The sequence below is a fragment of the Nerophis lumbriciformis genome, linkage group LG01, assembly GCF_033978685.3.
Source record: "Nerophis lumbriciformis linkage group LG01, RoL_Nlum_v2.1, whole genome shotgun sequence".
NCBI lineage: Eukaryota > Metazoa > Chordata > Actinopteri > Syngnathiformes > Syngnathidae > Nerophis > Nerophis lumbriciformis.
The window spans coordinates 55373033-55398165 of record NC_084548.2 but is presented as its reverse complement, the minus strand read 5'-3'; the positions used below and the strand labels follow the sequence as shown (position 1 = coordinate 55398165).

At 37.8% G+C, this 25133-nt stretch overlaps 1 protein-coding gene across 2 annotated transcripts in view; it reads right to left on the bottom strand.

Moving 5' to 3' along the window:
• The window catches only part of cpne5a (copine Va), a 217765-nt gene that overhangs the window by 10389 nt on the left and 182243 nt on the right, over positions 1-25133 (bottom strand). For both annotated transcript variants that reach the window (XM_061987293.2, XM_061987300.2), the window contains 2 exons: positions 18508-18635; positions 15622-15724 (listed from right to left, as the gene is read on the bottom strand). In XM_061987293.2, coding sequence (XP_061843277.1) covers positions 15622-15724; positions 18508-18635 — 231 coding nt within the window. The remainder of the gene's footprint in view (positions 1-15621; positions 15725-18507; positions 18636-25133) is intronic.

Below are 25133 nucleotides of genomic sequence, written 5' to 3'. Positions count from 1 at the left end.
TCACTTTATTGAGCAAAACTGTTTATATTCGGCCATAACCACACCAAAAACATGAGTAAAAAACTTCTATCTCGAAAAACTAGTCATTTTCTGCCGTACAGACCAGGCCAAAACCAACTTGTCATCTGTCACCAACATGCATACCACGAAGCCACTGGTGCGTTTATGGCCACACAAAAAGTCGGACAACTCAAACACCACACAAAGTTACACTATGACTCCTCAATCATATGTGTGCTTATTCTACTGTCATTAATTATTAATGTTAATTTATTGATATTAATCATGGAATGCTGTTACTAGAGAAAGTTACAGGAATGCACACTTCATCCTATGCTTACATTTCATTGTGCAAACAAACAAAAACAAGATTTCTTTTATTTTCATTACAAGTGGGCCAAATCACTAATATTACAAAATATTCTCATGGAAATGACTCCTCTCATTTGAGTGTTATTATAAAAGATTGGTTTGAGACAGGTGTGCTGCTGGTATTGCCACGTGTGATGTTGCTCACATGTGCTCCACTGAATGCTCAAGGAGTTTTTGTGTTTGCTCAGACACATGAAAAATTAGAGGGAACATTGCCTACAACTTTTCTTACCTATTAGTACCGTTTTTTGTGTATTTAGGATCATCATAATTCTCTAAAATCTGAAATCAAACCATGAAAGCACGGCAGAGATATTTATAAAACAATATTGCCTTTCTTCATACGTCCTTCAAACGAGACTTTTATGAAATTTGTCCCACTTGGAACGTCAGCGGATATCTCCGTAAACAGGAAAGTTTGACCCGACGAGTTTTGCACAATTCCGCCATTGTAGTCCCACGTTGTAGTCAATAAATGTATTATTTTTCTTTATCCTTTCTTCGTGGGGCAGACTGGCTCGTACATGCACATGTATCCTCTTCTGTTGCCATTTCTAATACAAAGTAGCGCATAGTTCTAACTTATATCTGTCGGAAGACTCAAGATCGAAGCGCTTAAAACCACAACATGGACGACGGGAAGAAGACGCAGTAGAAGTGGGGGCACGAAAATAAGACCGTCCACAAAACGGTGCATCCTGAAGAGACGGTCAGAAAGCGGCTTGAGGATAGTCTAGAACAGTGGTTCTCAACCTTTTTTCAGTGATGTACCCCCTGTGAACATCTTTTTAATTCAAGTACCCCCTAATCAGAGCAAAGCATTTTTGGTTGAAAAAAAGAGATAAAGAAGTAAAATACCGCACTATGTCATCAATTTCTGATTTATTAAATTGTATAACAGTGCAAAATATTGCTCATTTGTAGTGGTCTTTCTTGAACTATTTGGAAAAATATATATAAAATAACTAAAAACTTGTTGAAAAATAAACAAGTGATTCAATTATAAATAAAGATTTCTACACATACAAGTAATCATCAACTTAAAGTGCCCTCATGGGGATTGTAATAAAGATCCATCTGGATTCATGAACTTAATTCTAAACATTTCTTCACAAAAAAAGAAATCTTTAACATCAATAATTATGGAACATGTCCACAAAAAATCTAGCTGTCAACACTGAATACTGCATTGTTGCATTTCTTTTCACAGTTCTTTTTGACATACATTTTAGTGAGGGTCAAACCATCATGGCATGGGGGAAACTCTGGGTTTATGGTAATGAATGGAATAGCCTACTTGATTTGATGTTCAGTTTATGAACTTACATTCATATTTTGTTGAAGTATTATTCAATAAATATATTTATAAAGGATTTTTGAATTGTTGCTATTTTTAGAATATTTAAAAAAAATCTCACGTACCCCCATTTGAGAACCACTGGTCTAGAAAACATAATCTATGCAAAATTAATGTTAATGTTAATGTTGAGGTTTCTTTGGTTTATCCGTAATGCAGTGCTCAATACCGGGGTAGAGCGGAATATATGTTAGGTCAGGAAAAAACACATAGGCTATTTCATCCCTACAAGCCTGTTTCGCAGGTTTCCCTGCTCTTCAGGGAAACCTGCGAAAGAGGCTTGTAGGGATGATATAGCCCGTGTGTTTTTCCCTGACCTAACAAATTTAATGTTATGTAGACCATAATGAATAGTTTTAAATGTGCAAAAAAAAAAACATAATATGACCCCTTTGTATGATGTGAATGGCAACAGGTGGACAAACAGGCTAATTGTGTGCCTTTTCCAATCCAGTGGAAGATCATTTAATTGCCCTGCTTGTCATTAGCTAGCTAGCATAGGCAGAAGAACAGGAAATACATGAACATTTTCTGACCAACATGTGAAATTGGATAATTTGATTATCTCCAATAACACACGAACCTTTCATGGCAGATTGTTAGGGAATCCCTGCTTTTGTGTAGTCCGTGTGAAAATTGTTTAGCAGTGTACATTCAGTATCCACTGAAAATGGGTCAGTGCTTTCAAAGCCATTACTGTCTAAAAAAAAAGCTGGTAACACAAGTGAGTACCAGGATAATTGTGTTGCTCAGAGTCATGCGTGGTGAGGGGTAGTGTCATGGTCTGTGGCTGCATGAGTGCTGCTGCCCTTACTGGAGAGCTGTAGTTCATTAAGGGAGGCGTCTAACACCCACCAGTGATGTTATCAGGAATGGAAGATGATTCTAGTAACAACCTGTGCAGTGAATTCCATGCCCAAGAAGATTAAGACAGGGCTCTATAATAATGGTGCTTATGCACTAACCCAGCAGGCACAATACATTGATACAACATTGCTTATACATACAAACCCCGTTTCCATATGAGTTGGGAAATTGTGTTAGATGTAAATATAAACAGAATACAATGATTTGCAAATCCTTTTCAACCCATATTCAGTTGAATATGCTACAAAGACAACATATTTGATGTTCAAATTGATAAACATTTTTTTTGTTGTTGCAAATAATCATTAACTTTAGAATTTGATGCCAGCAACACGTGACAAAGAAGTTGGGAAAGGTGGCAATAAATACTGATAGAGTTGAGGAATGCTCATCAAACACTTATTTGGAACAAGCCACAGGTGAACAGGCTAATTGGGAACAGGTGGGTGCCATGATTGGGTATAAAAGTAGATTCCATGAAATGCTCAGTCATTCACAAACAAGGATGGGGCGAGGGTCACCACTTTGTCAACAAATGCGTGAGCAAATTGTTGAACAGTTTAAGAAAAAACATTCTCAACCAGCTATTGCAAGGAATTTAGGGATTTCACCATCTACGGTCCGTAATATCATCAAAGGGTTCAGAGAATCTGGAGAAATCACTGCACGTAAGCAGCTAAGCCCGTGACCTTCGATCCCTCAGGCTGTACTGCATCAACAAGCGACATCAGTGTGTAAAGGATATCACCACATGGGCTCAGGAACACTTCAGAAACCCACTGTCAGTAACTACAGTTGGTCGCTACATCTGTAAGTGCAAGTTAAAACTCTCCTATGCAAGGCGAAAACCGTTTATCAACAACACCCAGAAACGTCGTCGGCTTCGCTGGGCCTGAGCTCATCTAAGATGGACTGATACGAAGTGGAAAAGTGTTCTGTGGTCTGACGAGTCCACATTTCAAATTGTTTTTGGAAACTGTGGACGTCGTGTCCTCCGGACCAAAGAGGAAAAGAACCATCCGGATTGTTATAGGCGCAAAGTAGAAAAGCCAGCATCTGTAATGGTATGGGCGTGTATTAGTGCCCAAGACATGGGTAACTGACACATCCGTGAAGGCGCCATTAATGCTGAAAGGTACATACAGGTTTTGGAGCAACATATGTTGCCATCCAAGCAACGTTATAATGGACGCCCCTGCTTATTTCAGCAAGACAATGCCAAGCCACGTGTTACATCAATGTGGCTTCATAGTAAAAGAGTGCGGGTACTAGACTGGCCTGCCTGTAGTCCAGACCTGTCTCCCATTAAAAATGTGTGGCGCATTATGAAGCCTAAAATACCACAACGGAGACCCCCGGACTGTTGAACAACTTAAGCTGTACATCAAGCAAGAATGGGAAAGAATTCCACCTGAGAAGCTTCAAAAATGTGTCTCCTCAGTTCCCAAACGTTTACTGAGTGTTGTTAAAAGGAAAGGCCATGTAACACAGTGGTGAACATGCCCTTTCCCAACTACCGTACTTTGGCACGTGTTGCAGCCATGAAATTCTAAGTTAATGATTATTTGCAAAAAAAAATAAAGTTTATGAATTTGAACATCAAATATCTTGTCTTTGTAGTGCATTCAATTGAATATGGGTTGAAAAGGATTTGCAAATCATTGTATTCCGTTTATATTTACATCTAACACAATTTCCCAACTCATATGGAAACGGGGTTTGTATATGTCCTAAAAAAACTGACTTTGAAACATTGTTGCAAAATAGTTGTTTTTGTAAATTGAGACAACGATGGTGTTTAAAGTTGGATCCACGTTATTGGTTGTGAAATGACCAAATTTCAATGGACAAATCAACATCACAACCTGACATTGAATAAACGTCAAAAAGCATGTTGTTTCAACGTTGTATTTGGGTTGTAGAATATTGGTTGTAAAATGACAAAAATTCACTGGTCAAAACAACCCAACATTGATTAAACGTCAAAAAGCATGCTGTTCCAACTTTAGGATTGAGTTGCTCAACGTCAGGACCTAATTTTATAAAGTTCTCAATGTTTTTTTAATGTCTTGTGCCTGCTGGGAAATATTCACACTTTGGACACAATTTCAACATGTTCACTGTGAGTTGTGTTGCCAGCTATTTAAACAAAAATGCCTGAATCATTTTCAAAGAACAGTAAATTTAGACTTCTATACACTGACCAAGGGCCTGCTCTACAACATCCAAATAACAAGTGCTAAATAGTGTGTGCAAAATATACAATTGTGAGTAATACGCCTTGGGGTATTGCGTGTGATCTACTAAGTCTGTGTGCACAATTGATAACAAGTGCAAAAGTGGTGCAGAGCGCTTAATTTAAATGATTGTTTTAGGATAGGACAGGACAGGACAGGATAGGATAGTATAAGATAGGATAAAATAGACTTTAATTTGTCCCACAATGAGGAAATGTTGTGGTCACAGGCCACAAAAATAAGGCAAACACACATCGCTATATTAGTCTATTTATACCTGCATCGTCCTTTCCATCCTTACACTTTCCATCATTGTAACTGAGCTACTGTGTTGAACAATTTCCCTTGTGGATCATTAAAGTTTGTCTAAGTCTAAGTCTAATGGTGCACTCTGGGATGTGCTGCGCTGAATTTTAATTGAAAATGCATATTGCAAAAAGTTTTTGGATATAGGAGAAATATTAATAATACATTTCCATACAAAAAAACAAACACCATAAAATAAAAAAAAATGATATGTTTAATTTTTAAAAATATTTTTTAAATAAATTTGTATACAGACGAAATATTCTCTCAATCGTTTGTCTTTGCAGCGTGATCGCCTCCTTTATCTCACCATTTGTGTGTAACTGTACTTTTCTCATTCAAGAGATGTAATCCTCTGCACATGAGCATGGCAGATGAGCTTAAATAATTGCTATACAGTGCATCTGGAAAGTATTTACAGAATGGAAAGTATTCACAGCGTTTCACCTTTTCACATATTTTTCTGTTACAGCTTTATTCCAAAATGTAATATGTTCATTTTTGTCCTCAAAAATCTACACACAATACCATATAATGACAATGTGAAAAGTTTTTTATCAAAACAATTTGCAAATGTATTGAAAATTAAAAAAAAAGGACTCACAGCCTTTGCTAAATAATTTGTTTGTACACCTTTGGCAGGCAGTCTTTTTGAATATGGTGCCACAAGCTTGGCAGGCCCATCTATTGATTTTCACCCAGGATGTTTCTGTGCATTGCTACATTCATCGTTCCCTCTATCCTGACTAGTCTTCCAGTTTCTGCCACTTAAAACCATCCCCACAGCATGATACTGCCACCACCATGCTTCATTGTAGGGATGATATTGGCCTAATGATGAGCGGTGCCTGGTTTCCTCCAATTGTGATGCCTGACATTCACGCCAAAGAGTTGATTTTTTTCGCATCACACTGTAGAATTGTTTCTTATAGTCTGAGAGTCTTTCACATGCTAGCAAACGTTTTACTAAGAAATGGCTTCCTTTTGGTCACTATACCATACAGGCCTGATTGGTGGATTGCTGCAGAGATGGTGGTCCTCTCTCCAAAGAGGAATGCTGTAGCTTTGACAGAGTGACCATCGGGTTCTTGGTCACCTCCCTGACTAGACTAAGATGAATGCAGCTATGTACAGAGACAACCTGGATGAAAACCAACACTTCCCATCCAACCTGATGGAGCTTGAGAGGTGCTGCAAACAGAAATGGGCGAAACTGCCCAAAGATAGGTGTTCCAAGCTTGTGACATTGTATTAAAAAAGACTTGAGACTGTAATTGCTGCCAAAGGTGCATAAACAAAGCATTGAGCAAAGGCTGTGAATATCTACATACATGTGATTATTTTTTAGGTTTTTAGTTTTAATACATTTGCATTTTTAAAAAAACAAGAAAAAAACAACCTTTTTAATATCATCATTATGGGGTATCGTCCGTATAATCGTAAAGAAAAAGATTACTTTATTCCATTTTGTAATAAGGCTGTAACATAACAAAATGTGGAAAAAGTGAAGCATTGCGAATACTTTTCGGATGCACTCTATATGCTCCCTTAAGATTTGTAAAAAAAAAAAAAAAAGGTTTGCGAAAATGTGATGGGTAAACTCACTTTTGTTAGATACTGTACAGTGGATGTATAATTATTTTATTTTTTTTAAAGTATATTTCCTAAAGGTTTTGTACAAAAAATTGTACTGCTATTTGTTCATCGGTCCCTTCGTCTTTTCTAAGCCACAGTTCCAGCTGAATAAAATAAGGCCAAGCACAATGCTTCGCTTTGGCTTTAGTAACCTTCTAGTGAGGCAAGTGTTGTGTTTGCACCAACCACCTGAACTTTGGTTCATCAGACCATAACTTAGTTTTTGGCATATTTAATCTTTTTTTTTAAAATGTAGGGCCGTATGGGTGTTTTATTTTTATTTTTATCAGTGCACCACATGTTATTTAACAACATGTATTTAGTCCACTCAGCTCTACCATGAAAGGATGATACACACTTATGGTAGAAATACATTCACAGTGATAAAAGTTGGTCAGCGTTCCTGGAAAAAAAAAACTCCCTTGGGGAGAGGTTTGTTACGTAGAGGAGTAAAAATCTGGGGACAACCCTCCTCAGTTTTTATCCTCCCTCCATTCCTATATATATTTCCCTCAATGAGACTCGACTGTATAGCGACCTCTGGCTCTGACACCAGATACATACATTCTACTTGATTGCTCCTCAACAGAAGGTACTTATATGCTACATCGGATTCTTACAAAGTATATGGAGCTGAATTATGGAGCCTACAGCGTTTCCTACTTGGCCTTTGTTGTATGTACAGTAGACTGTCTCTCATTGAAACTGGGATATGTGATGCAATATCATTCATTTTGCAATATAAATGTAAACTTAACTTGTATTTTCTGTGTATCTCAAAAGAATTAATGTGCTGATTAATTATCCATGTGTGGCATCTTATGATGTTATACATGCTGCTATATCAGGAAAGGTGCAATAGTTATTTTAAGCATCTATATTTAAGCATTAATTTAAAAATGTTACATAATTTTACTGATTTTCTTAATGATGGAATCTGTGCTATTTCTATATGTTGTGAAATTAAAAATAAACATTCATGCTATTTTACTTTTTAATTGTATGAAATTGTGAAATCAGAAATAATAATTAAATGGAGCTCGTACAGGACACAGGAATAAAGTTATACATAAATTAAATTGTTATTCAAACTGTATTTGTATTTTGAATAGTACATGAAATATGAAATGTGTATATCTATATATATATATATATATATATATAGATATATATATATATATAGATATAGATATACACATGTCATATTTAATGTACTATTTAAAATACAAATAGAGTTTGTGTGTATATATATATATATATATATATATATATATATATATATATATATATATATATGTATGTGTGGGAAAAAAATCACAAGACTATTTCATCTCTACAGGCCTGTTTCATGAGGGGGGGTACCCTCAATCATCAGGAGATTTTAATGGGAGCATTCGCATACCATGGTTTATATAGGGCACAGAGTGGGTGGGTACAGGCTGGCCTAGGGGCGTGGTGATTGGCTCATGTGTTACCTAGGAGGTGTTTCCGTCTATGGCGGCATGTTGTTACAATTTCGCTGCGCTTGTTGAGGGATGACAGGTCTGGACGGTAAATAATAAACAGTTTCTCTTTCAAGCATAGGTTGCATCTTTTATTACCACTATTGTAAGGTGTGCTGGATGCAAGAATTTGCCATGTTATTGAATATTCAACATTATTGTCTTTGAGGTCCCAAATGTGTTTGCTGAGTTCTGTGGTATTTCGCAGGTTTTTGTTCCTGAAAGAAGCCTTGTGATTGTTCCAGCTGGTTTTGAATTCTCCCTAGGTTAATCCTACATATGTGTCGGATGTGTTAATGTCCTTGCGTATTACCTTAGATTGGTAGACAACTGATGTTTGTAAGCACCCCCCCCCCGTTGAGGGGGCAATCAGGTTTCTTTCGACAGTTACATCCTTTGTTTGTTTTGGAGTCGCTCTGTCTGGGGGTCGACGGATCATTTGCAATTGCTTTGTTGTGGTTTGAGATGATTTGTCGTATATTGTTCATGCAGCTGTAGCTCAATTTAATGTTGTTCTTGTTGAATACTTTTCTTAGGGTGTTGTCTTTGGGAAAGTGTTTGTCAATCAGATTGAGGAATTTGTGTCCAATGTTCGTTGAGACGTTTTTGCTGTATGGGGGGTTGTACCAGATGATGTCGTTTCGTTTTCTGTTCTTTTTTGGCTGGTTTCCTGGCGTGGGTTCATAGGTGAGGGTGAAATTGTATCCGCTTTCATCAAGGGCTTTTTGGTAAGGGGGGGTTGCTTGGTCAAATTCAGCTTTGCTAGATGACAGCATCGATAGCCTTTTATTGATTCCGGTAGGTATTCTTTTCGTGGTGGTGGGTGGGTGGTTGCTGTCATGGTGCACGTATTGGAGTGTTGTGTTGGGTTTCGTGAATGGTTGGTAGCTGTTATTTCTCAGGTTGAAAGTGACGTCAAGGAAGTTGACGGTTTGCTTGTTGGCTTCAATCGTGATCCGTAGGCCGTTCTCTTTGAAAATTTGGCATATGCACTTCTTGGTATTCTCGCTGCTCCTTGGCGAGGCGCGACACACTGCCAGTCCGTCATCACGGTAAATACCAAGGTTCAGATTGAGGCTAGCGAGCTGGGAGAGGAGGAAACTCCCAACGAGTTCACACGTTTCTGCTCCGTCAAAACTTCCCATAGTGACGTCAAATGTTGCATTGTTCTTTTTTTGCCATGATGTACTGTTGTGGATGAGAATGGAGTTTTTTGCGTGGATGATGATGTTTCTTTCGTTGCCTGTGATTGAGTCGTAGTCTGAGGCGAAGTCTAGTGCTTGAGTCAGTAGGTCTTGCGTGATGGAAGGGTAAAATTCCTCGATATCAAAGGAGATAAAGTTGTGCTGTTGTTTGTCTTGGATGTTGTTGAACCATTTGATTACTGCTGCTGTATTTCTCCATTGGTTGAGTGGTGTTTTGTACTTGATTTTTGTGTTGACTCTGTCCAGGATTATTTTGCTGATTTTTCCTATTTCAGATTTAGTTGGGTTTATTAGTCGGCATGTTGGGTTATTTGCGAAGTTGGGTTTGTGGTCCTTCAATGTGATGAAGGCTTCCTTGTTGGCTGTGGCGTCCACCCTGTCCTCAATGTCCAGTTCAGCCGCGATCCTTTTATTTTCCAGGTGGATGTTCTGTAAGGTGTTGGGTTGCGCTTTTTTGTATGATTTGGTGATGCTTCTGTCCAGTAAGGTGTGGTGTTCTGGTATGTCCATTCTGTAGAAGTTTGTGGTTTTATCGGCAGCTATGATGAGGTTGTTTACTTTCTTGATACGCTCCTTGTCATTTTTCAGCTTGGTGAGGAGTGGGTTGCGGATTGGCTTGAATTTGACTGATTGTATCATTTTGAGCATGTCGTTCTCAAAATCCTTTAGTTCCTCAACTGTGGGTGGGTTCTTGGTAGATTTGAATCCGTAAGTTTCCTTTTGCATTCCTTTTGTTTCAGGGTGGAGGAAAAAATGTGCTTTCCACCGCATCCTTCTTAGGAAGTGATATCGAGGAATTTTACCCTTCCATCACGCAAGACCTACTGACTCAAGCACTAGACTTCGCCTCAGACTACGACTCAATCACAGGCAACGAAAGAAACATCATCATCCACGCAAAAAACTCCATTCTCATCCACAACAGTACACCATGGCAAAAAAAGAACAATGCAACATTTGACGTCACTATGGGAAGTTTTGACGGAGCAGAAACGTGTGAACTCGTTGGGAGTTTCCTCCTCTCCCAGCTCGCTAGCCTCAATCTGAACCTTGGTATTTACCGTGATGACGGACTGGCAGTGTGTCGCGCCTCGCCAAGGAGCAGCGAGAATACCAAGAAGCGCATATGCCAAATTTTCAAAGAGAACGGCCTACGGATCACGATTGAAGCCAACAAGCAAACCGTCAACTTCCTTGACGTCACTTTCAACCTGAGAAATAACAGCTACCAACCATTCACGAAACCCAACACAACACTCCAATACGTGCACCATGACAGCAACCACCCACCCACCACCACGAAAAGAATACCTACCGGAATCAATAAAAGGCTATCGATGCTGTCATCTAGCAAAGCTGAATTTGACCAAGCAACCTCCCCGTACCAAAAAGCCCTTGATGAAAGCGGATACAATTTCACCCTCACCTATGAACCCACGCCAGGAAACCAGCCAAAAAAGAGCAGAAAACGAAACAACATCATCTGGTACAACCCCCCATACAGCAAAAAAGTCTCAACGAACATTGGACACAAATTCCTCAATCTGATTGACAAACACTTTCCCAAAGGCAACACCCTAAGAAAAGTATTCAACAAGAACAACATTAAATTGAGCTACAGCTGCATGAACAATATACGACAAATCATCTCAAACCACAACAAAGCAATTGCAAATGACCCGTCAACCCCCAGACAGAGCGACTCCAAAACCAACAAAGGATGTAACTGTCGAAAGAAACCTGATTGCCCCCTCAACGGGGGGTGCTTACAAACATCAGGTGTCTACCAATCTAAGGTAATACGCAAGGACATTAACACATCCGACACATATGTAGGATTAACCGAGGGAGAATTCAAAACCAGATGGAACAATCACAAGGCTTCTTTCAGGAACAAAAACCTGCGAAATACCACAGAACTCAGCAAACACATTTGGGACCTCAAAGACAATAATGTTGAATATTCAATAACATGGCAAATTCTTGCATCCAGCACACCTTACAATAGTGGTAATAAAAGATGCAACCTATGCTTGAAAGAGAAACTGTTTATTATTTACCGTCCAGACCTGTCATCCCTCAACAAGCGCAGCGAAATTGTAACAACATGCCGCCATAGACGGAAACACCTCCTAGTAACACATGAGCCAATCACCACGCCCCTAGGCCAGCCTGTACCCACCCACTCTGTGCCCTATATAAACCATGGTATGCGAATGCTCCCATTAAAATCTCCTGATGATTGAGGGTACCCCCCCTCATGAAACAGGCCTGTAGAGATGAAATAATCTTGTGATTTTTTTCCCACACATACATATATTGCGCTCTACTACGGTATCGAGCACTATTTTTTGGATAACCTTATTAAGACATATATATATATATATATATATATATATATATATATATATATATATATACAAAATTCATATTTCATGTGATATTCAAAATACAAATACAGTTTGAATAACAGTTTAATTTATGTATACCAGTAACCTTTTTCCTGTGTTCTGTATGAGCTCCATTTATTTATTATTTCTGATTTCACCATTTCATGCAATTAAAAAAGTAAAATAGCATGAATGTATATATATATATATATATATATATATATATATATATATATATATATATATATATATATATATATATATATATATATACAAATATATAAACATACATATATATATACATATACAAATATACAAACATATATATATATATTAAATATATAAATATATATACATTAGATTAGATTAGATTTATTGGTCCCCTTGGGGAAATTCATTGTCACTGCCGTACATTTAAACACTAGACATTACACATCACACCAAAAAAAAAAAAAATATATATATATATATATAATATATATATTAATATTAATATATAAACATACATATATATACATATATACATGTACAAATATACAAATATACAAACATATATATATATATATATTTATATTAATCTAATCATGAATTTCAATTTCAAGTTCAATTTAGAATTTGTATGCATTATTGCACGATGGGCCCTCATTTTGCAATAGGATAGGATAGACTTCATGTATCCCACAAAGGGGGAATTCTATGGTTGTGGTGCAGATTTTACATATCGTAACAAAAGTAAATTGTTTTGTATGAAATGCTTGCTCTAAAATCTTGACATTTGAGATCCTCAATCCAAAATGGATTATAATGCAAGATATAAATTATTTGTAATCAGCCACACACATTTAAATGTTCAGAATTAACAAATGAGCGATAACTCTGACCTTAAGTTTAACAGTTTTTAAAAATATTAATGGTCTTCGTGTCAGCGTACCATCGAGACTATAATTTGACAGCGTCACTTATGTAATGTGCCACATGGGTCCACATTCATTTCTGTATGCACCCCCTTCGGCTCAGAAGGATATCTTATAAACTTTGGAGCAAAATTTCAAAACTGAAGCAAAAACATCAAAGGCAGATACTTGAATTAAACCCTGTGGGCTTTCTTGATAGATATGTGAATATATTAGTCATTGGGGTGGGGGGAGCGGGAAGGGGGGGGGGGGGGGGGGGGTTTATCTGAGTAAATATTGCAGTTTTTCCCGGGAGCAATAAATTACCATCAGATATGACTTTTTCATATCTGCAATCATGCTACTTGGAGTGTGAGAAATAAGATATCAAACATGCAAAGATTGCTCTCTCACACACACACACACACACACACACACACACACACACACACACACACACACACGCCGCACACTACCACACACACATATAATTTGGAATTGATTCATTCCTGCAGGTGAAGGGTTAAAGGAGGTGAGGTTAAAGAGGTCAGTAAGCAGTCCAGCAGGAGGAGAAGCTGAGCAGGTTAGGGCCGAGCAGTGCAGAGCAGCAGACAAGATCTTAAAAGGAAGGTGTGGCTGTTCGAAAAATTTGATTAACAGTCGCAAATTCCCTTTAAACCCAGTCTGCTGGGGGTCAAAGTGAGGCCACCCACACGCTTGAAGATGACTGCCTCGGGGTCTTCTGTAGCATCGTACAGCAGAGGGTGAAGTTGTTAGGATTCTTCAGCAAAACACTGATCGTTTAATGTCACAAGTGTGTGAATATGTGTATTACTATAATTAAACTATTTAATGAGCGGACACAAATATTTGGAATTAATTTCCCAGCTAGAAGGTTCCAACGTCCCCTGTGACCGTGACCTATACAAGCTACAGTAGTTGACTTTATAGCAAGCACCAAGGACAGTGTAGGGAGCAACGCATCACAAAAGTAATGCAATTACAGTAACTTTCTCTTTGTGAGTGTTCTAAACTCCTGTTTCGTAAAATAAGTCGAACATGATACTAATGCTGTCCAGTGGTGTCAGTAAAGAGGTATGCATGGATTGGAAGTCTTAGCTGACATGTTGTACTTCTTGAGAAAGCAAACTGGATGCAATTAAATCAACAGTGATGGTTGTAGCCAAGCAGTACACCCCATGGTGCCTCCATTTTTCAAAGATGAGATCAAATATCAATCTCTATCAATTGAATTAATTGGTTCAAATTCCGGTGAACATTTACACCTCCCGCTGCCTCAGCAGAGCTACCAACATTATCAAGGACAGCTCCCACCTTGGCTTTGACTTGTTTGAACTGCTGCCCTCAGGAAAGTGCTACAGGGTCATCAGGTCTAAGACAAACAGTCTCAAGAACAGTTTTTTTCCCCTAAAGCCATAACCACGGTGAACTCTCATAGGCACTGATTTTGCACTATTTTTCTTCTTCTTTCCTTCCTATGTTTTGCATATTTGTAGACTGTCGCACTGATACTGGAGTTGCTTTTAATCTGTCTTGATAAAAATATGTAAATTCAGGATTTAAATGTGTTTATATATAATGTATATTTTTTAGTTTTGTCACTGTATTAAAAAATGTGTTAATGATGTTTTACACAATTATTTTTTTCAACTTTAGACAAGAATACAATAAGTATGCAAGTATTGTATGCATGTTCAAATAAACTGAAACTGAAACTAAAGCATATGCACTACATGGGTACATTGTACCGTTTGGTCCTGATCTAAAATAGCATTGCTGATATGGTGGAGTTCTGGTGCTTTACTGAATATCTATCTTTTTGAATTGTGTGTTGTTTTGAATCCCAATCATATATATATATATATATATATATATATATATATATATATATATATATATATATATATATATATATATATATATATATATATACAGTATATATACGTATATACCTGTGTATGTATATATATATATATATATATATACTGTATATATATATATATATATATATACAGTATATATATGTATATACCTGTGTATATATATATATATATGTATATATATATTGTTGCGTCCAACCAGTCTTCCTCTCAGGTAAGAAATCACACTGGTCAATCCCAAGTTCTTTCGGATGACATATATGTTGAGTAACAAGGACCACCAAGACAGAACAGCAATATTATCAAGTTTTACTAAAGCTTCAGGAGACCAGCCCTCACAATGCTATTATAGCAGCATCAAGAAGCAGTCTAAAAATCAAATGGAAAGAGTCAGCTTATTTAGTACGAAAATAGCCCCCTCCCGCCCAGAAAGAAATACAGCCTTATTGTTCTAAACTGATAAGGTCTCCTCCACAAACAGGGAGTACATTATACTCCCAATAGACATTCCAGCGCCTTCAAGATGAAACACAGAGTTTACTAACGAACATAAGGAAAAAACACAAAGTGTACACAAGGGAAAATATTAGTTCCTTTAAACATGACTATGGATAAAGAAAGAACACTTAAAAATATATGCATTCTCCACAATATATATAATCAAGATGCTGAATATATAAATAATCAGCCTCTAACAGAGTGAATTTAAGAGCCAGTCAAGCAGACTTGATGGTAAAGCTCCAAAACACCTCAGGCTCCCAGACATCTAAACAAGAGAAAACACACCTGTCAAATGGAATATGCAGTTGCAGGAAAAGAAAGGTATAAGATCCCAGAAATTCTCAAATCTGCTTGGACTAAACTGCAAAGTAGAAGAAAAAGAAAAACTCCCGAGAGCATTTCCCCGACGTGCTAGGAGATGAAAATCCTGCAGCTGGTATGAGAACAGCACTTACATTCACTATGGCCTCCTTGGTCTGAGCCATGTCCGAAATGACACCGTCAGTAATGATGAGCAGGACAAAGTACTGAGATCCATCCTGCACTGCTGCTGCGTACCTGAGAAAGAGAGAACCCATGAGGCCAAGTGGAACATAGCAAACATATGCAGACAAGGAAATACATGTAAAAATGTGATATGCAGCAATGCCGTTCTAACTAGTACTACAGTACTGTACATGCTTTATGCAAACATTAATTCCCTTTACACTCATTCAACATGCACACAGGCTTATTATAGAATGTAAATAAATAAAATATGTTGTATTGTAGCTCCTCATGTCTCCAAGGTCTTTCCAGACATTATTACAGATGCCATCAGAGGCACCACACAGTAAGTGTGGCCTACTTTCAATTGCCTGACGCTGGCTCCTTTATGAATAATGTATTCAATTGTTTATGCATAAAGTGCAGTCGTATCCTCTCTCCCAATCTTATTGATTGCCTGGCATCCAACGTGAGCATATTGATAATGGATGGAAGGAATCATTGGGAGATCCAATGGCAGGTCAAAGGGGAGCCCTCACTTTCCTCCCAGTTTAGGAAATATGACAGCGAGTGGTTGACATTTTAATGAATATTGTGACAGCAGCAAGAGTGATGGCGCATGTTTAGGAGATTTAAAGGCCTTTGGCCGTCCTCATCTCCAATATAACAACACGACTCATGTCTCCTGTGGCACATTAACAGAGAACTCAAAAGCCCAGCAGTTATTTGTGCACTGTGTGCATGCATGGGACTCAGGGATTCGCATCCAAAGGCAGAAAGATAACGTGATTTGTATAAAAAAATTCACGAAATAAAAGCTTTAATAATAATAATAATAATAATAATAATAATAATAATACATTTTATTTGGTGTAGCACTTTTCAGGGTACTCAAAGACGCTTTACAGGATAACAATTAAAATATTAAAGCTGCAAGCAGCGATGGACGGGACCGACTTTGACGGAACATAAAATCCAAACCGGAGAAGTAATTAAAACTCTTTGGTGAACTTTTAATCAGAAGGGTTCAATCTCTCTCCTGTGCTAGTTTGAAGCCGACACAATAAACGCGCTCAGAGGAGATAATGTTTGAAAAAAGGTGACCGGTTTTTACAAAACTTTTGTTTTGAAGGGGGAATTGCAAACTTCCTGTTGATTTTTTATGGGTTTGTCAATATATTAAATGTAGGTCTAAGTGAGACCTACATAGAGGTTTTTGTTTCATGTCTCTAAGACATTCCTACTGTGAGTTACAGGCAGTTTTGTCTGAGTTTTCTTCCTAGGAGCAGTTGTGTCTGTGTTTTCTTCCTAGGGGGCGCTAGAGCGCAATTTTGGGTTTGGGGGTTGGGTTTTTTATTAGATCTCAATTTTTGCCAGTCCTGATGTGTGTGTCCAGTTTGGTGAGTTTTGAAGCATGTTAAAGTGGGCAAATTACAGCTCAAAGAGGCAAAAGTGACTGTTTTTAGTAAACTTTTGTTTTGAAGGGGGAATTGCCAACTTCCTGTTGATTTTTGCTGAAGGATGTTAATGTATGAAATCTAGGTCTAAGTCAGACCTACATAGAGGTTTTTGTTTCATGTCTCTACAACATTTCTATCGGAAGTTACAAGCAGTTTTGTCTGTATTTTTTCCTAGGGAGCGCTAGAGCGTAATTTTGAGTTTTGGTGTTTGGTTTTTTATTAGATGGCAATTTTTGCCAGCTCTGATGTGTGTGTCAAATATGGTGAGTTTTGAAGCATGTTAAAGGGGGTCAAATTACAGCTCAAAGAGGCGGCGGAATAATAATAATAAAACCTTACAATTACAATAGGGTCCTCTGTCCCAAAGGGACATTGCGGTCCCTAATAAAGCAGTTCAAAGTAATAATACATAATACAGGATGCAGATCTGAAGAGGTGTGTTTTGAGAAGGCTTTTGAAGGTAGGAAGGTCTGAGCAGTCACTGATGGGTTTGGGGAGAGAGTAAATTCTTGTAAATGTATGAGCTGTTTAGAATGTTTAGAACTATATATAGACATTTTTATTACATTCTTTTTTGTCAGAAAAACTCATTGCATTCATCCGGGCACAGCTGCACACGTCCTTGGTCGCGGTCACGGCGCCTCTCGTTTAGTTGGCCATACTCTCTTTATACACAACTTTGGTTACACAGCGCCAACACTTTTATTGCTCACATAAGACAATAATAGGAACGCATTTTGTTTCAGAACCCATTCATAAAACATTTCATTTTATTTATAATACTTTATAGGTTTGTGATGCAAAAAGGTCTGCAGGCACCTTTCATATTTGACATGTTTATTTTCATGCAACTGCAGCAGTCATCTTAGGACAGGACCTAAAAAAAAGGGGCTATGAGAAAGAAAGACTGTAAAACATTTTCTCTTAACAGTTCTGATAAACACAGCTTGTTTTTGTCTCATGGTAAGTCTTATTACACCACATTGGTTATTGCATACGTAACAATTTCCATCTCAATTTGTAGAAAAGTCATTTTAAGTAATTTTCCTCATTTGTAATGGTTGTTAAAGGTGATTCAAGCATGGCAAGCGCCATCGCATGAAGCTATTTACTTGCAAAGTCATTAAAGCATGGCTGGATGAACACATAAGTGGTTATCTACCAATTTCCGTCATTTTAGCACCTTCACTGCACCACAAGTTTAACAAGGAAGGCAGCGTCTTGCCCTGTAAATGTTGTGTTTTTGCCCGGAGATATTTGTTGCGCTAACGTCAAACAGGAACCATCAATCAATGCCTGCGCTTATGCACCTTGTGGAGATTACTCAAATGATAAACTTTGAATGAGAAATAACACAATTATCCATCTGATCATGTCAATAGTTTGTGCAATTACCTTGCCACGTGATTTACAACAGGAGCAAAGTTGGTGGGTCCGTACAGCTGGACCGTCTTAAGGCTTTGATGGTAAGCGTCCAGAATCCCCTCCATGCCATTGCAGTAGGGGTTCTCGATGTTGCCATTCTGGTAAAAACAACAGAATACGATGAACCGCAAATAGAACAACATGATTACAGTAGCATCAGGGATGTTCTCGTGGACTTTCTGTGCTGACAGAAGTAAAAATAATTCAAATACAGTATGATTAACGGTGGTATTACTTTTTGAAGAAGTAGTCCAAAATATGCCTGATTCAAACAGCACACTTGACCAAGCATTAGTATTATTTTTATAGTTTAAAAACACAGTTATGAAAAAAATAATAATGTGACTGCCATCATTTTAATGCAGATGGTGCCTGATTTACTGAAGGTTTGCGTGAACTAAAACACGTGCAAACTTGATAGCACATGCAAAGCTGTTCCACCAAATGTGTGCAAAGTGGATTGTGTCTGTTAAGTGAGCAGAATAATGCGTGCAATCCATTTTGTGTCTCTGTCTTCATTAGAGACTTAGACTTAGACTTAGACTTCCTTTTATTGTCATTCAAATTTGATCTTTGCAGTACAAATAAGAGCGGAAATACGTTGCATTAGCTTATGGTAGTGCAGGATAAAAAAGCAATAAGGTGCATATATAAATTAATAAATAGATTACTGTACAGATAAATATATTGCACTTTTGCATATGAAGCCACGTTTATGGATGTATGTTATATTGTCTTTATATTCCAGCGAGTTAATCCATTTTTGGGGGGAATTGAGGGGATTATTTTAATGCCTTCAAGAGTCTTATGGCCTGAGGGAAGAAGCTGTTACAGATCCTGGAGGTTCTGCTACGGAGGCTGCGGAACCTCTTTCTAGAGTCCAGCAGTGAAAACAGTAATTAATTAATATAATGAATTACTTAATATACAAAATGTATGCTGATCATCAAAATACCCACAATACTGGGAGGTGAAGGTGTAAATGGAAATATTCAGCACGCACAATGTGATTCATCAATACAATATTGTTTTACGAGCAGTATTTTGCGTTTTATTTAGCACGTGTGGGAAGGATGTGCAAACTGTCAGTTTGCAAAGACAGACGATGGACAGACAACAATCCTCTGTCCTACATGTGTGTGTCAACATTTTGGACGGTCAGAAATAAAAAGTATTAGACACATTGTCTATTCAGCAACATCATTTTATAATTGTATAGCTGCTAGAGGGCTTAAGGGGCTGATTAAAACAAATTCAATTGATGCGTTTTTGTGTCATTTAAAAAAATTTTGATGACGCTTGTTTTTTTCACATAGAATATACCAGGGTGATTCAAAAAGAATACGGCAAAATTATCACTCGATATTTCAAAAAATGAAAAACAATTGAAAACCTAGCTTGAACACATGTGTCGTACATAACTTCGAGTATTTATTTCATGCTTTACAAGTGCTCAATATGGCCACTACCGGCAGCACGGACAACATCAAGACAATATGAGAATTCCTCCCAAACGCGCCCCAAGATGTCGCAATCCACCATGTTATTCGACCTATCATGTCATCGATATTTGCTGGCAACGGTGGAACATAAACTTTGTCTTCAACAGAAAAAAGTCACAGAGTTAGATCCGGGGATCTGGCAGGCCAAGCGCAGAGAGCGAGGTCTTTGGCACTTCTACCACCAGTCCACCGCTGAGGCATGCTTCCATTCAGATAAGTTTGAACCTCGGGATGCCAAAGGGGGCGGTGCCCCATATTGTTGATAAAAACATATCTTTAAACTGTTTAAGCCACTGTCGAATGCTCTCACGATGGGGTGGATCAATGCCAAATTCTGTTCTAAAAGCACGCTGCACCGTGACAATAGCATTTGTTTTCGCAAACTTAAGCACACAAAATGCCTTCTGTTGAGGAGTCACCATTTTGAGGGTAAATAAACACGTGGTCTTCCTACAATTGAACGGCGGCGAAAAGATTACACGACCACAACGGTGAAATTGTAACACGATCATGGATAACTCCTGTATCAAATGACCATTGATTCAGTCTATTACAATACTTTAGAACTGAATAAATGTGTGATGATTTTGGCGTATTCTTTTTGAATCACCCTGTGTATTATTAAAATATTTGTTATTTGAAAAAAACTTCTTATGGTATGCAATTTTTTAGCGTCTTGAGAGGAATAAGTGCAGCTTTTCTCCAATGAGTGCACCTTCAGATGCAAAAAAAAAAGTGGTTTCTTTGTTTCATTGCTTGTAAATGCCCATAAAAAGTGGTAGATGTCTCCTGCATGTTTGAAAATATAGCAAAACACCACAGTTAGGAGCATGATAACATGAATGTGAAATAAATGACAGCGTCTTCGTGGTGATGTACACACAAAATCCTCATTTAAATAAGGCACACTGCACCACTATACAATTGCACACGCAGTGTTTATAAATCGTACGCAGCACGGTCACAAATAGTACTTGCTACTTTATAGATTGCACACACTGTTTAGCGCCAGGCATTTAGATCTTAGTAAATCAGGTTTTTGGTGTTAAATTGCTGAAATTATTAAGCAAATTATTTTTGATTGTTTTCCTCTTTTTTTACAGCACAATTGTAATTGTTATTCCTGTTCCCTTTTCCTTTATTATTGTTATGCATCTGATGCAGATGAGCAATGCACACATATTTACTGTTATAGTGTGGTACCGTATTTTTCGGACTATAAGTCACAGTTTTTTTCATAGTTTGGCCGGGCTCCAGTGCGACTTATATATGTTTTTTTCCTTCTTTATCATGCATTTTCGGCAGGTGCGACTTATACTCTGGTGCGACTTATACTCCGAAAAATACGGTAAATATGTGTATAACTGCATGTCTATTGCCATATGGGGTTTGAATACTGTGGCTTCTGTACATCACAAACATATTCTACATATTGTTGGCCTGAATCTAGTTTTAAAGTTTTAGATTTTATGTGTAATACAGTGCAGTATGTGTCTTATTTTCTATCAATATGTTAAGGCGATCCGAGATGATGGACACCGAGATGATGGACTTTATCCCGTTTCCGGAATAAAGTTAAACAATGCCAACAACCCGGCACTATCTTTACAGCGATAATCAAGTTAACCAACTTTTGGCAGAGCAACTTTTTGAAGCGGTTCAACTCCTGCCTCATCAATAACTCCGCATAATATCTTCACATTTGTGAGCATTTGACATGAGTAATGTCACAAGACAACAGATAGACATAGCAGGACTCGTTGAGAGTCGATGACACGCCACTTACTGCTAACAAGACTGCCATCAGCTATCAGCTCTCATCACCTATATAGTCACCGTTACACTCATGTTAACCAATATACCGTAGTAAACATAACACCGTATTTTTCGGAGTATAAGTCGCTACGGAGTATAAGTCGCACCGGCCGAAAATGCATAATAAAGAAGGAAAAAACATATATAAGTCGCACTGGAGTATAAGTCGCATTTTTTGGGGAAATGCATTTGATAAAACCCAACACAAAGAATAGACATTTGAAAGACAATTTAAAATAAATGAAGAATAGTGAACAACAGGCTGAATAAGTGTACGTTATATGACACATAAATAACCAACTGAGAATGTGCCTGGTATGTTAACGTAACACATCATGGTAAGAGTCATTCAAATAACTATAACATATAGAACATGCTATACGTTTACCAAACAATCTGTCACTCCTAATCGCTAAATCCCATGAAATCTTATACGTCTAGTCTCTTACGTCCGTCCATCCATCCATCCATCCATCTTCTTCCGCTTATCCGAGGTCGGGTCGCGGGGGCAGCAGCCTAAGCAGGGAAGCCCAGACTTCCCTCTCCCCAGCCACTTCGTCCAGCTCTTCCCGGGGGATCCCGAGGCGTTCCCAGGCCAGCCGGGAGACATAGTCTTCCCAACGTGTCCTGGGTCTTCCCCGTGGCCTCCTACCGGTCGGACGTGCCCTAAACACCTCCCGAGGGAGGCGATCGGGTGGCATCCTGACCAGATGCCCGAACCACCTCATCTGGCTCCTCTCGATGTGGAGGAGCAGCGGCTTTACTTTGAGCTCCCCGCGGATGACAGTGCTTCTCACCCTATCTCTAAGGGAGAGCCCTGCCACCCGGCGCAGGAAACTCATTTCGGCCGCTTGTACCCGTGATCTTGTCCTTTCGGTCATAACCCAAAGCTCATGACCATAGTCTCTTACGTGAATGAGCTAAATAATATTATTTGATATTTTACGGTAATGTGTTATTAATTTCACACATAAATCGCTCCTGAGTATAAGTCGCACCCCCGGCCAAACTATGAAAAAAACTGCGACTTATAGTCCGAAAAATACGGTAATAGAAAACAAGACATGCTGTATGGTACTATAGACTCACACACAGATATTAAAGGGACCTGTGATGATTTTAACTTACATTTCAAAACACTTGTAATCTAGATTACCGTATTTTTCGAAGTATAAATCGCACCGGAGTATACATCGCACCTGCTGAAAATGCATAATAAAAAAGGAAAAAAAACATATATAAGTCGCACTGGACAAACTATGAAAAAAACTGCGACTTATAGTCCGAAAAATACGGTATATGTATTGGATTTGCTTTGGTGTCAATTGTGTGCAAATTTTGCTTCAAAGTAATTAAACTTAATTTCTGCATAGGTCTGCAAGATGTTCATCAGTGGCGGCGTTCCCAGATTGCAAATACAACCACGCCACACCCTCACATATTCGAATGAATCTTTTAAAAATGTACACTGCTAAATATATATATATCTTAAAAGACAAACGTCACTGCTATTTTCTTTCCAGACAAGGTCAAAAATTAACTTCATAAACATCATATAGGTTCACCCAGGTCAAAACATTTGATACAACTGCACACTCTCCAATCGATACACACGCTACATAAAAAAAGCTGCTTTTACCAGCATTTAGGTCACTGAATGTGCAAATCGTTGTTATTGTGCACTTGCCAAGATTAGATGAAAATATTACTTGTTTCTACTTTTTCTTGGGTTTCCTCAAACCAAGTCGCAATGTTGCCATCTTTTTACGTCAGAGTTTAGCGACTAAAAAAATGTTTATACTGGACCATCTTGACAAAGCAGTCCCGTGTAAAGTGTCGTAAAGACAAATAAACAAGGACATATTTATTGTATAGACATCAGAGCAAGTAGGAGGGCATTAGAGGATAATTCATAACACAAACTCCAGGCAAAAGGCAACACAGTCTTACGGCTCCTCCCCCTTTGGCTGATAGTTTTACGTAATGTCCAAATAGGTATGTCTACCTCACTGTGATGTCCCAACAAAGCCAATCTTGCAAAAAAAAAAAGAAAAAGACTACAAAATACTGCAGGCAGAGGCATCAACAACTGCGTGCAAGCTCAAGCCCAAATGCATAAACATTACGATTTGACGCTATGGCATTGTTTGACACGAGTATCCTACATTGTAACATTTATAACTCGGAAAAGACGAAACTCATCATCCCCGTTAAACACAGCCTATAATCTGGAAAAATACTGACACTTGTTCGATGATGATGATCTGCAAATCAACACATTACATTATCTTGGTTATCTTAAGTCCAATTATCCAACCCTTGAAAATGCTTAATTAAGGCCAACGATTCCTAAGGTTTGCTTAAATATGCAAATGTTTGACTTATTATAGGTTGGAGTCAAACGAAACAGGGAAGAACCGTAATATATATATATATATATTTTTTTTTTAATATATATTTTTGGTAACACATTAGTATAGGGAACATATTCTAAATAACAAAGAGTTAATTTTGAGTTATTTGGACACTAGGGGAACATATAAGGGTTAGGGTTAGGATTATGGTTACCAATAAGCAATAATTCTGAGGTTATTAAGGGAAGAATCTTAGTTAATGGCTTACTGGTTGTATAATAAGGTCATGCAGCATAAGGCATTAATAAGTACATAATAATGAATAATTAAGAGCCAATATGTTACTAATTTTAATAAGCAACTAATTAATGGTGAATATGTTCCACATACTAAAGTGTTACCATAGTTTTATATATATTTTTAAAAACTGCAATAGAGTAAAGCCGCAAAATTGACAAGGGACGACTGTACATAGTTATAGTCCCCAACATGTATAAATTATGACAATATTTTTGTTTTTCAATCCTGTCCAGAAACTTTGTGTCAAAGTTGGTAAAAATGCAAATACAGTATGTAATTGCACATAAATAATGTATATTCCACTCAGGGGTGAAACTTGCAGAAGTGGAAGAGCAAAGAGTGAGCCTTCAATTATATGGTGTGATGAATCTTAATTTGTTGATTCTAATGGAAACATGGAGTGATGCTGACGTTACCCTGTAGACAGCCTCTCATTAGCTTGTACAATCAGCAGCCAAAGCACATTAGCTGGCTGAGAGAAGCCAAATTGATTCCAGAATCAGTCAGCCTAGCAGAAAGTAATTTACACTATAAAAGATCAATTTAATTTACTCCACTTTATGCATACTGCGTGTATAAAGTACACAGATCTGTGCTTGTCCAAGCATACATGTTGATGAGGGTA